Source organism: Euprymna scolopes, chromosome 14 (genome assembly GCF_053919585.1).
Source record: "Euprymna scolopes isolate OS-2025 chromosome 14, ASM5391958v1, whole genome shotgun sequence".
NCBI lineage: Eukaryota > Metazoa > Mollusca > Cephalopoda > Sepiida > Sepiolidae > Euprymna > Euprymna scolopes.
Window position 1 is genome coordinate 7,457,402 of NC_136495.1, and position 18,100 is coordinate 7,475,501.

Sequence of the window (18,100 nt, forward strand, 5' to 3'; positions counted from 1 at the left end):
TAAATTAAACAATTAGAGCAAAAAAAACTCTCTTTTAAAATGATATATAAAGCAAAGGTATTATAACGAAAACTTATTTGAAAAAACATCATTTGAAATCAAAATTAAAAATTCTGCAAGAACTCTCTTCTAAACCTAATATAAATCTTGATATCAAACTCTGGAACTTGTACAGAATTTTGAACTGAAGATGAACTTTATAATCTATTTATTTAATCTGTTTTTGTGCCATGATCTGTGACCAGGTAGAATTGTTAAATTTTATTTTAGTTATTGTCCAGAGTAAGGATTGAACCTTCAATCTCCTTTGGAAGACTCACAAATGATTGTTAAGCAACACTTAATCATTAAATCATGTGTTTGAAATTACATAGCGGTTCTCCAGTTCAACAAAGATTGTAAAGTTCAAGTAGAAGGTCCTTAAATCGAACAGATGCTGACAAAGATTGGAGATTACTTCAGCTGAAACCCTAAAATAACAACCAAGATAAGAATAGTAGTCCAAATCATATTGATTCATGCAGATTTATTATATTCGTGGTTGAATGCATCGTGTACAGTTTTGAATTTTGATGTGTCTTAAAACCTTTTTTAAAGCCTAGTCCTGCATGTGCATATGAAATACATTTGTAGAATTCACTTCGATTAAGCATAAAGTATCTAAATGTTTGTTTTTAGTAAGAAACGTAGATATGTACAAATGAATGTAAAAAATGGTAATACGTGTCATTTTCTGATCTCGATTTGTTTGTCATTTATGCTTGTTGAAAACATTTAATATTTGGATTTACATGTCTCCTATCCCTCATCTCCTTTGTGGAATATCATCTGTTTATGCTGGGAAGGGTGTGTGCTGGATATAATGGATACCGTTTTGGGGTATCAGGGATGAGTTCTCAAATTTTTATCAAGATTTAAATCTGAAAAAGGCGGACTTTTGCTTCAATAATTAAAATCTTTGTATGGTTCTCCACTTAATTAAAATCCGCTTTTTTAAATTAAAAAAAAAAAAAAAAACTGATTTCTAATTTGATTTTGGCCATATTTCTTTTTCCTTATTTCTTTTTCCTTATTTCTTTTTCCTTATTTCTTTTTTCCTTATTTCTTTTTTTCTTATTTCTTTTTTTCTTATTTCTTTTTTCCTTATTTCTTTTTTCCTTATTTCTTTTTTCCTTATTTCTTTTTTCCTTATTTCTTTTTTCCTTATTTCTTTTTTCCTTATTTCTTTTTTCCTTATTTCTTTTTTCCTTATTTCTTTTTTCCTTATTTCTTTTTTCTTATTTCTTTTTTCCTTATTTCTTTTTTCCTTATTTCTTTTTTCCTTATTTCTTTTTTCCTTATTTCTTTTTTCCTTATTTCTTTTTTCCTTATTTCTTTTTTCCTTATTTCTTTTTTCCTTATTTCTTTTTTCCTTATTTCTTTTTTCCTTATTTCTTTTTTCCTTATTTCTTTTTTCCTTATTTCTTTTTTCCTTATTTCTTTTTTCCTTATTTCTTTTCTCCTTATTTCTTTTCTCCTTATTTCTTTTCTGTTTTTCTTTTCTGTTTTTCTTTATTTCTGTTTTTCTTTTCTACCACATCAGTTTAACTGAAGATATCAGCTTTCTGACTTAAAGGCACCAAAGATTGATGTTATTTTTTCCTTTGTAAAACGCAATCCTGTTATGCAAAGGCAAAAACAATTTTCTCTATGAAGCAACCAAACTGAACACAAATATTTAAAGATAAAATACTTGAAGTATAAAAACTTTTCCTAAAATAATTGAACCTGATAATATGCTGTGAAAAAAACCCAATCAAACTAAACACCATAAGTAAATATATATATATATATATATATATATATATATAACTTGAAGCATAAAAACTTTTTTCCAAAATTTCTGGATTCGGCATTAAATTACTCAAAAAGGGTTGATATTCTGAAAATAAGACGACCTTTCGTCCTCTTTCGTTTTATCGTTCTTCCACTTTTTCCTGTTTTTTTTTTTTTCTCTTTCTTTCACTTTGCCTTTTTCTAATGCTAGTTCACACTGAAAACTGAAAATGTACATTTTTCTGTGAAGGTCAAAACTTGAAATGATTCAGGATGAATGATTGGATAGATGACCTCTCAGTCATCAAAGAATGACTTCCTGTCTCTCTTCCCACATCCTCACAGAATGAGCTGTAACCCTTCCCCCGTTTAGGAAATAGATCTCTATTTCAGCTTTTTTTGTCATTGGCAATTCTCATCCCTGTGTTATGGAATTGGCTCATACCGAGTTCAAATCCCGTTGTATCTGTTATATTCAATCACACACTAATACTGTTGGTAACAGTATTGATCCTCGATATAGCCATCTTTATAAATTAAATAACTTGTGTTGAATGAATTGTTTCCAACATATATTCAGATCAAAACTATTTTGTAAAAAGGTTTGATATGTTGTAAAATATTCTTGCATTATTTTGTCCACCCACCAATTAATATTTTGTCCGTTTCCATATAACCTAAAATGGTGACGAGTTCACTATTTTTAATCCAGAAAAAATGGATTTTTGCTTAAATTGTTAGAGCCTCCTATGGATGCGAGTTCTCCACTATTTAGTTGAAATCCATTCTTTTTTTTTTCTTTTTTTTAAAAAAAAAAAAGCTGATTTCTACATATCTGTCAGAGCCTTAAATCATTTTTTTTTTTTTTTTTTTTTTTTTTAATGCTATTTGGCTGGATTTTATTTTATTTTATCATTTTTTTTTTTTTTTTTTTTTTTTTAATCTTTTCCTTTCCCCTCTTATGACGGTTTTCTCTGAAAACTGAAAATATTAATTTTAAAATGAAAGCTAAAATTTCAAACTATTCATGAAGGGACAAATTATTCATGAAGAAGTTGGATGATTTTTTTTTTATTCATCAAATTATGACTTCCTATCCCCTTCTTGCACACCTGGTGTCTTTCTCTTAATTTTGACTTGGTTGAAACTGATGAGGAAAAAAGTTGCATTTTGCACTGCCCTCACCAAACACGCACGGGTGAAGGTAGGGTGGATCATTTAGATTTCAGCTTTTTTGTCATTGGCAGTTCACATCCCTGTAAAAAAAAAAAAAAAAAAAAAAAAAAAAAAAAGTTATGCCATAAAGCAAACCTTTTTGAATTTTCTATTCCTTGCATTATTTACTCTACTAGTAGGAATGATGACTAATCTTTTCTTCATTCTGTTTGTTCTTGCCTGGTGATATTGTCTTCTGACTATTGCTGTTGTCTCGACATCCTTAAAACCGTTGTCTGCAATGTTCACTGTGATTTTCATTTGAATTCTCTCAAGCGTATCAAATGCTACTCATCACTTGAACTATTATTTTTTTCAGGATGATACAATGGCTGGAAAATTCTCCAAGGATGACAAAGTGAGCCGACTGTTTGTTTGGGGTTTTTCAGATATTTTTTATATGCAGAGCAATTTTTATTTATAAACATTATTTTTATTTTTTTTATTTTTTTAAATTTTGTCGAGGAATTGGAGTAAATGGTTAACTTCAGATTTTTGTGTCCATGTTTGTCTGCTTTTTTTTGTTGCTGCTCGTCTTCTGTTTTCTGTTGTACTGGGAAATGTCCTAATAAGTGATATACACACTGCTGGAACACCTAGTATTATTTGGGGGTGGAGGGGGGCTTGCTAGAAATCTCTTACCATTTATTTAATTTCACGATATAAATAAAAATAATGCAAAACGTCTTTGCTGCTTAGGGATGTCCAGCGTAATTGCAGACCTCACAGTTACGTTGTCGAGTTCTGTATAACTTGGAGAGGTGTATTTTATGTACGTAATGGGTGTATGTGTACACGTGTATATATTCTGTATGTATATAATGGTTGTACCAAATTGTGCAGATGTTGCGTTGTTGGTAGCAAGCCAAATCTTATAGATGTATAACTTGTGGTGCTGACACGAAACTGACATGGATGTATTGACAATATGCTTACAGAAAGGGAGAGAGGCAATTACTTGTACAAATGAATACTTGTACATGACGACAAGAGGGAGATATTTTCTTTGAATAATGAAGACGGTGTATATCACAACGGTCTATATAATAGACAGTCTGAACATTTAAGATGATGGGTGATGTTAGTATGTTTAACAGTTGTAGACAGTACATGTAAAACGGTTCATTTTAAATGACAAACACATACCTGATTATTCAACGACGACATGACACAATAGTTATATTTATATATAACATTTATTCTCTCGTGCTGGCCGGACATCTTTAAAGATTACAATGTTTTGTTCACATTTTGGCTCTTTGAATACGCCGCTTCCTAGAATCATAAAACTCTTCTCCCGACTTTTAAGTTCCGTTTGGACTATTTGACGTCTCCTCTTCAACTCTCTAAGTTGCCTGTATATATTAAAAATAATCCTTTGTGCTTACATCATTTGACCTAACAAATGACTTCCCAGTCATGTTTTTTCTCATTAAATTTATTGCTTGTATCTAGTTTTGAAAACCTATTTTGTTTATGTATTTGACATTAGTTTATTGTTCCTAAGATCTCTACTACATTCCAAAATTCTAAACATTATTCGTCCTTGTAACACAATCTAATTTTCATACCGATAATCATTATAATGTTCTTTCATAATAACTTTAAATAAACATCTAACTTGATAAAAGTCAATCTTACAATCTTCTGAGAAACTAATATACAACAATAGTATTGGTGTAAAACCTCCTTAATCGGTTATTATAAGAAAATATTGATCGTTACCTTATAAGACCAAGTGCTTAACAAGGAGACATTAAATCTTTTTTTTTTTTTTTTTTTGGACTTGACCAGGGATTGAACCTTGGCCTCGTATTCTGTTAGTAAGCATTCTAACTTTTATGAACCTTATAACCAGTGTAATGATGTATGAAAGTGAAACCTGGCCATTGAAAGGTTGGGGACAGGCTTTGCATGATGAGATGATATCAGAATGATATGATAGCTGTGTAATGTAAATTCTAAAGACAGGTTTAGTTTTGATAACCTCAGGAAGATTACACGTGGACAGTATAGGGAGCTGTGATTAGAAGAATAGACTTCAATGCTATGGCCATACTTGAAAGAATAAGATCTTGGGTAAATATAGGCAATTCAATTTATTAGGGAATGCTAAGAAAAACATGGAGGAAATGATAAAAATGGACCTGACCAGAGATTTTTAAAAAATTTATTTAAGCCATTTAATGCATGCCAACATGTAAAACGAACATTCAACTGAATCTAAATTAGCAGCTCATTGTGAATTGTTTGAAATAGCATTTCTGAGTAACTAATTAAATCATTTCTTTCTGATAGGTTCATAAGAGTAGTAGTTGAGGGGCAAAAATCAGAAGCTCACAGTATTAATGCCGGTGTCCCTCAGGGGTCCATCCTGGGCCCAACTCTTTTCCTGATCTACATTAATGATCTTCCAAATCACATTCTTACATCATTTGTAGACATTTATGCTGACGACACTACCATTTATGGTAGCACATCTAAGACAGTAAACGACCAAGTTCTCTCCAATTCTCTCTACTCTGATCTTGAGCACGTAGTACAATGGGGTAAGGAGTGGCTGGTTACTTTTAATGCATCTAAAACCAAGCTTCTCTCTTTACATCATCAACATTCTGATCCACATCTGGCATCAATTGAAATGAATGGCTCTCGTCTTCAGGAGGCCTCAAGTTTTGACAAGCTTCTTGGCTTGACCATTACTCCTGATCTTAAATGGAACACGTACATCAAATTTGTTGCCAAGGCCGCTGGAAAAATGGTGGGATCTTTCTATCGATCCGGTAGATATCTCACTGTTGATGCTATTCTCTATCTATATAAGAGCCAGGTACGTCCAAGGATGGAATACTGTTGCCACATCTGGGCAGGAGCTGCTAGAAAGGACTTGTCCTGCCTTGATAGAGTTCAAAATAGACTTCATAGCCTCGTAGGAAATGTCCTTTTTTCTTCCTTGCAACCTCTATCTCACAGAAGAGATGTTGCGAGTTTGTCTCTGATGTATCGTTATTTTCATGGAAAGTGTTCGACTGAGCTTCAATCTATGGTCCCCCCTCGCCAAACTTTCACAAGAAACACTCGTCTAGCTGTAAACACTATCAATAATTCCCCCCACTCTTTATCTGTGCCTAAACCTAAACGTAGATTCCATGAACAAAGCTTCTTTCTTAGAACTGCACGCCTGTGGAATTGTCTTCCGTTTTCCTGCTTTCCGGCTGACTACAATATGGTTGTCTTCAAGTCCAACGTAAATAAGTTCTTGATGAGCCATTCCATATAAGTTATCAAATTTACCAAATTTTCATTACTAATGATTACTATATTGTTCAATTTCTACTGAACACTCTTTAAGCCTTATCCTTGAGTGGCCCCTTGGCCTTGATAATGTGGTGATGCCTATGTAAAAAAACAAAAAAAAAACTGACTGAAGTTATGGATAATTTAATACTCTGATCTTTTCTCGGATTAACCTTATTTAAAATTGAGCATAATTTTCGACCGTGATTTTCTTCCTTGAATATTTCTGTTACTGTATTTAATTTAAAATTTCTGATGGTCGTCAATATAAAGAACAACGAATTTCAAGAAATTATCAAAAAAAAAAAAAAAAACTTTTAGAGATGGGTTCAGTTTGCCATGTCAGCTTATTGTACATTAATCTTTTAAATTATGATCAATTTATTAAATTTTTATTTTGTTTTAGTAGAAATAGTCAATCCGCATTAGATTACAATTGTATGTTATGAAATTAACTTTTTGTTTCAGATTAGTTGAACACTGTGTGCACATTTTTATAATTGCAGTGATCAATTTGCAATAAACTTGCATGCCTGACTCCCATTTCTAAAAGTTGAACAACTTTTTGGTTTTTCCTATTCTGTTGTTTCCCTACAAGGGCAGTTAAATTATAAGGTCTGTTTTTAAAGTGAGGGAAATATAGCTACCCCCCCCCCCAAAGAATATTCTGAATTGGAGGGAAAAAAAAAGTTTAAATGGCCTCAGCCTAGAAGAATTTTTTTATGGTGGCTGTGGACAGAAATAATGAAACGAAGTATTACAACAGATACTATAATTTGTCCGTAGCCTTGAAAATGTTATCTTTTAATAGATAGCATGCCAAAGAAACTTAAAAAGGCCAAAGGCTTTTATTGTTCAATGTTTTATAAGTTTTAATGACTCAAAATTCTACTTAAAATGGATGTTGTACAGCAATTGTGACTTTAACTTGTTCAAATGGTGGTAGGGGCTACAAACTCTTAGAAAACTCATTTGTTTGTCTAAATTCTGTATTTTTTTTTTTTTTTTTTTTTTTTTTTTAACTGTTCATTGCTTTAATTTTCATTAACGTTTTTTCGGTGCTTGTTCTTCCTTGTGAAAAACAAAAATAAAGAATTTTATGGCGTATGTGTTCTGGTGAAAAGAAAATATTCACCAAAAATCACTTAGGTCAATCCAGTAATTTCAATTTTATAAGGAAAATTATTTTTAAAAGAATTTGAGTGTTTCTAATGCCCTGTGGTTCATGTTAAGAATGGCTTTCTAAATTTTTGCAGAAGTTTTAATTATTTGGAATTATTTCCTTTGTCCTGCAAAACTTAAGAGATTGTCAATCATTTAGCTATAAAATTTTATTTTATTTGAAAATAAAACTTAATAAATGTACATGATTTTTGGTGTATACTTTTCTTTCTGTCATGGGTATGTACATCATAAAGATTTTCTTTTATTTTGGGTATTTTTGTTTTTTCATAAGAATGGGCTCATGGGCTTGCACCATTTTTTCTTCCTCTCTGTATTTCTTTCCCCAAAGCTTGCATCAATTTAATTTCTTTATTTACTGCAGGTTTTATTCCATTTAATCATTTGATTGCTTCTTAAAGTGATATTAATAAAATTACATGCAAAGAATAAACATCTCTGGACTGATTAATGTTATGGAATTAATTGGGGTTTAAGAACCCCACATAGTAAGCAAATTAGAACGGATAACTTACACTGGTTGAGTTTTGATACACATGGCATCTGTAAACAGATAATAAAACTGACCTTGTAATAATAAAAAAAAAATAAATAAATGTTTTTTTTTTGTTTGTTTTTTTTCCCTTGTTTAAAAATTAAAATGCTTGCCAAAAACTAATAAATATTAAAAAGTAAAATAAAAGAAAAAATGTTTATATTTATTAGAACTATAATTTAAACATAAATCAAATAATTGTGGAGAAGGAACTCCTTTTAAAGAAAGAATTTAGAACAATATTGATATTATCCCAACGCTTATTTATTAAAGTTTTGTAAATAAAAAAAAAAACATAAACCTGTACCCTACATTAAAAAAATAAATATTTAATGTCTCCCCTCCTCCACCCTTTTCTTAAAAGAATATTTCCCTATGTTAAAAAATCAACCTTGTGACTAAAAACCAAACAACTGTTTGCTTAACCATTTGTTTACAGATGTTGTGCATTTAAATTCAACTGCTGTAGACCCGAAGTTGTCACTTCTGTTTTGTTTTTTTTGTAAGATCCTTAAAACCATATTTATTTCTGTGTTTACCTTTTTTCTAAACAGAAGATAATAAAAATTTTTCCAATAAGTGTGTTACTTGTTCATATTCATATTATCTCTTTTCCAAATTTCAGAAGAAAATCACAAATGGTACTTTACATGATATATTAGTATTGTCTGTTAAATTCTGTAATTCTTGTGTACAATGCCAATGTTTTAGTTTATAGCACTTTAGGTTGATAAATGACATGTAAGTCTATGGAATGGGGTAAGCATAATATGAACAATATAAAATCTTTTTAAATCATCCATAAAAATATACTGAAAAGTAATGTAGTTTATGACCTCACTTTTCCAATTGGAAATTTTATTTCTATGAATAATAGTAAACTCTAATATCTCATATTGGCTATAGAATGTCTGTCTCTATCCCATAGACTTGTATGTCATCTATCAGAGTAAAGTGGCCAGCACATTAGTAATATATGCAAGTCTTATGTTTGATAGGTTATGATAATGCTTTGGTAAGAGTTGGACTTGTAAGAATGCTAGGAGGTGAGTAAAATTTAATCTCCAAAGACTTCAGTCTGAATATTGGAAGATATTAATATAAGGAATCTAAGTGGGGTGTGTTTGGAACTGCTAAGAGTCGGATCTTCTACCTTCAGACTAGTCCTAACCCAACGATCCTAATAATAAACAGTTTAAAGTTTTAGATCTTTTTTGTCAGTCTTGATTATTTAGATTTGAGAAAATTCAAAGAATTCTTAAAATGAAATTTGTCATTTTATTAATATCACTTAATCTTGCAGAAAGAAAAGAAAAAATGCTTGTCAAAATGTGTGGTAAAATATTTTCTCCTCTTTTCAAGGTCAGCAAAGTCTATGGCTCTTGATTGCATGATTTTTAAACAAATTCCTTTGATTCAAGAAAACAATCTTTCTTTTGAACTTTCACCTGAATTCTTCTTCCTCAACTTGCTTGAAAAGATTGCAATTTCTTAAGCCAAATTCACAAATGTGAAATTCTTAAAAACACTATTTATTTAAAAAACAATTTGTCTATTTTCAGCAAAACTCTTACAATGAACGGCGAATGAGTGACCCCAGTTCCACGGTTGGCTCTTTCATGCGTGGAAGTTTCCGTAAGCTCAATATTAAAAAGTCTCGGTCTGAAACTGAAAATGTAGATACAATTGGAACAGATAATTGTCATGAAGTCGAGGCTGCTACAATACAAGATGGTAAGTATTCAGATTTTTGAAGGTTTTATTTTTAAAATGGTTTTATTTGAAATCAGCTTGTAAGGCAATTCTATTAAATATGATTTTTAGGAAAATTTAAGCAATTATGTCTAAAGCTTTTTAAATACTTAAGCAAAAATTAATAAACCACTGATTTAATCCACAGAAATGGAAAAAAGCAAACAATACCACAAAGCATAAAATGATTTTCACATTTTTGGTATCTTTTGCTTATTTCCAGTCTTGCAAACTAAGTTGTTATTTTAGCAATATTGCAAACATTGCCCATGTATTCACTCGTGGCCATGGTCGTCCTACACATTGTCCGAGCTAATATTATTCGTCTATCTAGTAAGTGTTGTAACGAATCTCCACACCAAACAAAGACCATGAATCTAGTTTTTTAAACAACTTGACACAACAGACCATCTATTTTCAAGGTACACTGCTTGGTAGTTCTCGGGAAAATCAACTGCAAAGCTTCAAAGTTAAATTTCAACTCCTCTTGTTCATCTGTGGAATGGAGGGGGGAGGGTTTAGCTATAATTGAATCCTCTTCTGATCTGAAAATTTTCACCCTCAACTGATTTTGGTCTTTTGCTGTTAGTCAGTTTGACCATACAGAGGTTGGCCAGAAGATAACATCCAAATGGTGTCTATTCATAGGTTTATATGGAATCCATCATTTTCACAGAAACCGATCTTAGCATGACTTTTTCTACTAAATAAGGTAAATTTTTCAAATAAAGAGAATATCTCTTGGGTGATCTGATTCTGGCCAGAAATATCATCTCTCTGACTGCCCCCACCCTGCTCCTTTATCCAATCATTTATCACAAGATCTACCTTTCATATGCACCAGCAGAACATGCAGCACATGTTTACAATATAGTCATGCAAACCATAGCATGAAAAAGTAGTTTAATATATAACATTGTATACTGTTTGAAATAAATTTCCAATATTAAAAATATTAGTGGCCTACCAAGGCCACGGGGGGAGACAATCAAGCAAAAAGTAAACCCTAAGCAAAATTCATCCTAAAGCAATAAAACTGAATCTAGCCTGCCAGGACACTATGTATACAAATGTAGGCAAATTTGGGCATATTTTATTCGTTTCAAAATATAGGTTCATTTTTACCAATTGTCATAAAATTTTAACCATAAAATAGTATTATAATCTCCAAAAAAGCCTGCAAATTTTCATGTACTTTCATACAATAGAACCAAAGATATTAGCATTTTAATATTCAATTTGGCTAAGAGTATAGATGTATCAACATGCACATATGCATATATATATATATATATATACACACACACACACACACAACCTTTTTGGCAATTTTATAAGTTCCAAATCTCAGAATTTAACAAATGAAGGCTCGTTAGAAAAGCTAATGACCTGAATTGTGTAATGGGCTGTGTGGCATTTGCCCTTAAGGTCACACATTAAGGGGATCATCCAGAGCCTATTTTTGACACTTTTTTTACAACCATAAAATGTTTTAATCATAGTCATTTGTTTTGCTAGTTTAGCATATGAATTACAAAATATCTATTTCCCCCAAACCTCTGGCCTTGATGGAGAGGAGACTAAAACTTGCTGCTATGGTTTCAAATGATCTTAAATAACAGCAAGGGGAAACTTGATTCCAAATATTTCTCATGTTATATCTCCCCTCTTTGGGTTTTCATACATAAAGTAAATTTCACAGTGTATAAGGATTATTTGATACTGGAGATATTCATATTTGTGCCTTATTTCTAAAAAGATCTCCCCTTGCTGTTATTTCAGATCATTTGAAACCATAGCAGCAAATTTTAGTCCCCCCCCCCCATCAAGGCCAGAGGTTTGGGAGGAAATAAATATATATATACACACACACTAAAAATAAAAATGAACTCTTGAGTCCTTCATTAAGGTCTGGTTATTTTGTTAAAACGGAGGAAAAATGCAACTGGTAATAGGCAAACCCCATTCCGAAGGAGGTGATGCTGGGCCTTCTTGACCCCAAACTGAACCATAGTGAATTTAGATAAAAGGGTCCAGTTAAAATTTTATTACGTGACTTTAAATTTGATGTAGAGCAATTCTTTTCTCTAAATTTTTTTTTTATATCTTGCTTATTTTAAGTAAGTTATCAGGTCATATATATATATATATATATATATACGACCTGACAATTTTTGTAAAAAAATTGATCATAGTTCTTAATTACTAAGATAAGATATTTATATATTGGCGGCAGCTAGCAAATGACCGCAGCACCTGGTGAGGTGCTGTACAGTGGGGGGAGGAAAGGACAACAGAAATCTGAAACTGGAGGATGGGAGATAACGCAGAAAGCAGCACCAAAAGGTCGCAGACCCAGCACACATCTTCCTTCCTTTGCTCATGTGATAGTGACTGCCATTCCAGACTAGGACTTCAGGGCACATCATTATCTCGATTACCTACCTCTCTCTCTCTCTCTTTCATGTGTATGTGTGTGTATAATAAATATATATATATATATATATGAGAGATAGAGGATGGTTGTACGAATGCTTTTATGTTAATGAACTAGCACTCCTCAATGCAGACATATTTTAGGAGTGACAAGGATATCCGTCTAGCCTCTTTGGTGGCTTGAAGAGAAAAGGAAGTTTTTAAGGAGTCTTGTTTATGCCTTGTTTCTTATGCCCAGTTGCTTTGGTTTTGATTTCCTCTCACTTAGCCCACTTAATCGTTCTAAAAAAATGAACAAGCAAAGCCCTTCTAATCTGGCACAAGGCTTCACTCGGAGTGCTTTTCTCTGCATATTCTCTATATAACAGACGAATCAAAAAATTTTCACACTAGGATTATAACGGTGATGAAATATTTAATTAAATTTTTTTCCTGCATGGAAGGGTTTGTAAATGAGTTCATTAATATTAGCTAGTGTATACATTTATGTGATTGAGTTTTTGCTGATGAACAGTCTATTGTGCCAATTTCTTTTATGCTACCTTTAGCCTTCAAAAGGATGAGGTAATGCCTGGGAGGATGGTATCATGGCAATAGAACAGGCATGACACTATTCCATCTTCCGCACATGCACTGAATTAAGGATTAAAAGATGGTATAATTAAGAAGGAATAGTTTTGACTCCCGACAAATACCAAATCTCCATTAGTAACGGATTGATTTGTCCGTTTCTTTCCTCATCAATAATTGATATTTTGTTGATGATTGGTTGTCATAAATGGTTCCTGACCTTTATGTCGGGATCAAAATTTTGTATCTGTTCTGTCCTGAATCAGAGGGGAGAAGTAAATAGATGCTGAAAAGTTGTTGTAAAATCAAACTGAAAAACAAAAACCTTAAGTTAGAGGAAGAACCTCTTTATTTTTCCCCTATAAACAAATATGTTCTCCTGTAATACTGGTGCTACCAGATCAGGCCATCTGAAGATGGTGGCCTCTTAATATGCATCAAGCATTGATGTTATTGGTTTTTTTCCTTTCTCTTTGCAAAACTCAATTGTGTTCTGCAGAATCAAAACAATTTCCCCTACAAAACAACCAAACCAAACCCCATGAATAAATATTTGAAAATATGAAGAACTTGAAGCATAAAGATTTTTTCAAAATGGTTCCATATTAAATAAGTTGAAAAGGGTTGATATCCTATAGAAATAAAACAACCAGGCAAAACATCCCATAATGTCTAAACCTTGAAGAAACCAAAAAATCTTTGCTCTCATATGGAATCAAGTAAAAACGGACTTGTTGATATAAACATTTTTTTACTTACAAAGTATTTGTTTTTGTTCCTGTCATCTTCTCGATTTTTCTCTAGGGTCCCAAAAACCTGCTGTCGTCATCCAGTTGTTCACACCGTGTAAACTGTGTTGTGTTTGCCCACAAAGTGGTAGGTTTGTTGTTTGGAGCACGGTTGCTTTTACATCTTTCCAATGCTCCTTTCACCACTCGCTGAGCAACTACCTTTGTCTCCTGTAGTGGTTTTTCTTTTTTTTTTTTTTTTTTTTTCATAGTTCCATCGTAAGAAGCTTTGATTAACAAACTAATATTAGCGTTTGTTCAGTTAGACAAGTTGCAGCATTTAGCCGGTAATGGATAGCCACTAAAAAAAAAAAAACGTTTGAAGTCTTTTATTTATTAATAAACTCCACACGAATCTGTTATACTAAATTTAAGTTAATCAACGTTTGTTTCCTAAAACTTTTTTCCTACAACATAAATGCTAAAGTGTTCCTCAATTTGGGAATAATTATTTTTAAAAAGTTCAAAATAAATAAGCTTCAATTTTAATTAGCTGTAATTTACAATTAACACACTGAGTGAAACATTTTTTTTTTTTTTTTTTACTAAGTTTCTCACTCTCACCCTCTCACTGTATATTATGCACTCCTCCACTATTCATATTTTATACATTATCTATCAGTCTTTCTCTATCAACAATCAATGGTACCAACTATAAAACTTAAGGTTAGAATAGTTCATGAATAAAAGAAACATCACAAGTAATATTTTTTAAAAATATATACTTGCTGCAAAAACTTAGATGCTCATTAAAGTACATAATAAAATATTAAATTGAATCATTGGAGGAAGGGGAGATAACAAAATTAGTAAGAAAAGTGACTAACATAACAAAAATAAAGGAAAAAAATATATAATCATTAGAAATAGTAATGACCTGAATTTAAATAGCCCCCCCCCCCCAATAGAAATAAAAACATTAACAATGAACAGAAGTTGTAATTTTAGAACTCGCGCACTCTGTTCACTACAGAATAAATATCTAACAAAAAGCATTGTTTACCAGGCCACAATAATTACCAAAGAAAACACATATTACATTGGAATGACCTCCTTAGATTTTAAACAAAATATTAAGAACACAAAAGCAGATTTAATAACAAACAACACTGAATAAAAAAAAGCACTAATGAACCACTACTGGCAGCTTAAAGAAAGTGGATGCTTGCCGACAGTTAAGTAGAAAATAGTACCACAAGTATGTGTAGGAATTTAGATGACCTGTGTAGATTATGTCTGAATGAGAAATTCATTATCCTAGATGTTAAAGAACCCCAAAACTGCAAAATTGAAATAGTAAACGTCTGCATATTTCTTGAGGTGATGGTTATTCTTTGAACTAGTCTTCTCATTGACATTTTGTGTATTTTATGAACATTCGGTAAAAAAAACTTTTGGAGGTTGATGGTTCAATACTTAGTGTGGACAACACTCAAAATACAATTGCGAATTACTTACTCTTGTTCTGTCAGCCATGACCATCTTGCCCCTATGGATTAAATAAAGGGTTTCGTTTAAAATTCTGTGCAGATTCCAGAGTTCAATAGAAAGATTTCTGAATCCAACAAGATACAACTAAAGGTTAGAGGTTACATCGACCAAAACATTGAAAATAAGTCTGGATGAGAACATTGGTTTGAAGTATTCCAATAATACAAATCTACATACAATTTTATTTTAGGATAACACCGCAAAAAAAAAATGTAAATAACTATATATGATCATGATTATAACAATAATTAATGATGATAATAATAATAATAATAAAAACTAAATGTAAATATGATGCTGATTTAATTTTAAAATAGTTATTGTCAAAGTTGTATCTGTTTTAAGCCGAATACTGCATATCTGTAGATTGTTTTTACTTTTGAAAAAGTGGCACTTTCTTCCTTATATATATATATATATATATATATATATATATATATATATATATACTAGCAAAAATACCTGTCGCTGACTGGGTTCAAAAACAGCCTACAGAAAATGGATTTTGATTTATGAAAGTATGATAGGTTATGAAAAGGAAGGGTTGTAAAGAGATAGCTTCGAATTTGGGGGTATCAAAACCAAAGCAAAATATGATGAAAGTAAAAATAAAATAGATAAACCCCATAATTTATTATACCATACCTGTTCACACTGAAACACTTATCACAATATTCTGTGGATCTATATTAAAAAACCTTGTGACATATTTCTATTCTATGGAGGTCAGGCGCGAATGAACACCCCATAATTTTTTTATACCATATTTCTTCAAACTGAAACCATATTATCAAAGTTTACTTACGCAGATAGATATGAAAAGTCTTTATTAAAGTTTGTGCCTATTTCCATTCTATGGAGGCCGGGCACAAATGAAGACACCACAATTTTATTATACCATCCCTATTTAAGTTAAAAAATACTTATCAAAGTATTCTTATGTACATCTATATCAAAAACACTTGTAAACGTTTTTTTAATTTTTTATTTCCATACTTTGTGGACCAGGCGCGTATGCAGACCCCACAATTTTAATGAATCATCATTATGCCAGATAAAACATACCAATTCCTGTGTCTCGATACATCTATCATATGTGATCAGTTTTCTATAATAGTCAACCATATAGGAGCCTATTCATGACAAGACACACACACACACACACACACAGATGTTCAGCTTTATATTATATATATATATATATATATATATATATATGACGATTGTCCAAAATTTCTCCCTATATTAAAAAAAACAATGAAGAAAAATCTGCATGATATATGTACCATAAGGGAAAGAAAATATCATATTCCAAAAATTACATAAATTGATAAAGTAGTTTTATTTTATAAAGAAAATCATTTTTAAGAGAATCTGAGTTTTCCAATTTCCCCCATGCCAAGAATGGCTTTCTAAAATCTTGTAAGTTTGAATTATATGGAGTTATTTCCTTTGTTTTCAGTATAGCGTTGTGATATCATCTCTGTTCATTTAGCCAAAAAATTTCTTTGCTTAATCAAAAAAAATATTTGATCAATTTATGATTTTTTAGTGTCCAATATTTTTTGTCATGGGTCCGTACATCATGCAGGCAAGTTTTTCTTTATTTCTCCTTTGTAATATGGGGAATTCTGAATAAGTACCTTTTTTTTTTAATTATCAAAAACATCTGAATATTGAAGAACCTTAAAATTAGGAGTCTCAGTCAAATATTTTGAAATCCACTTTTTACTTGACTGCTATGACCTCACACAAATTCATTAACACTACTACAAGGCCACAAACTTTAAAGAACTCTTTGAAAAAGAAAACCCTAAAACCATTCTAAATTTCCTAAAAAGAGCAAATCTTCACCATAAAATATAAATAACATCAAATAATAAACTATACATTGCCCGAATCGACACTAAAAGTATCAAAACTTTAAATCTTGTATACAGCATTAAATGACCCAAAGAAGGTTGATATGCTGGTTAAACAAATAAACAAACAGAAACTTAGATCAATAAGATAATTATAGTTAAAAAAAAAAATTTTTTTTTTTTGCTCTTTTGTGTGGCTGTCCATTAACGTATAGATATCAAATTTTAATTCGCACAAAACTTCTATAAATATAAATCTGATCTAAAATGTTTTTCTCGTTTTATTTTTTTTGTTTTAAATTAAGTTTGTTTAGAAATGATTTGCGCTTCCTGTTGACAACCATAATTAAGCAGAATTCTAAAAAAATTTTTGTAATCAAAAACATTTTTTTATTCATTTCATCGCCATATTCAATTGCACTTCAACTCATCTAATGAAGAGGTCTTTTCATGGGAGACAATTTAGTACGAAATGAAACTTTTATTAACTGTTTTATTCTGATGCTTCAGCCTCACAAAATGCAAAGCATAAATTTGTTTCTATAATAAATTGTGCCAATTTTGATATTTAATCCACTTTGTATTAGATTTTCCATTTTTTGAACTCTTTAAAAATAAGACTTGATTGTTTTTTTGTTTTTCACTTCACTTTAAACTTAACCCTTTGCCACCAGAATTCTTTTGTGCAATAAATTTTTTAAGCATGACACCCACACAAAACAGAAGTTAGCATGCAACTGATGCACAAACATAAACAAACCCCTCATTGACTTGTTGAACCATGCATAGGACTGTACTTTGAAGACCAGTTGGGCTAAGAAGCCATAAGAGTAAGAAATATTTCTTATACAGTTTTTTTTTTTTTTTTTTTTTTTGAATGTGACTTGAAAGTACAATTTGGTGGTAAAGGGTTAATGATGTGGAGTTTGTGTTAATATCCAATATTGTATTTATTTTATTTCAAATTTTTTTATTGATTTTTTTTTTTCCATATATTTATAATTTTAATTTACATTTTGTTTAAGTTTTTAATTCATTTCCTGCACTCATAAGACTGTTAATTAATAAATAAATATAAATTTTTAAAAATACTTGCAATTTTTTGCAATTGCAAGCTAGTTAGTTCCCTTAATTATTTGCTTATATCATCTTTTAAC

General features: G+C 31.0%; 1 protein-coding gene across 4 annotated transcripts in view; it reads left to right on the top strand.

Annotated features, from left to right (window-relative positions):
• Positions 1-18,100, top strand: part of LOC145292862 (uncharacterized protein KIAA0930 homolog) — a 96,022-nt gene that overhangs the window by 59,813 nt on the left and 18,109 nt on the right. For 2 of the 4 annotated variants that reach the window (XM_080138968.1, XM_080138967.1), the window contains exons 8-9: positions 3,350-3,388; positions 9,607-9,778. In XM_080138968.1, coding sequence (XP_079995094.1) covers positions 3,350-3,388; positions 9,607-9,778 — 211 coding nt within the window. The remainder of the gene's footprint in view (positions 1-3,349; positions 3,389-9,606; positions 9,779-18,100) is intronic. The other 2 variants (XM_080138971.1, XM_080138970.1) reach the window with 1 other exon arrangement.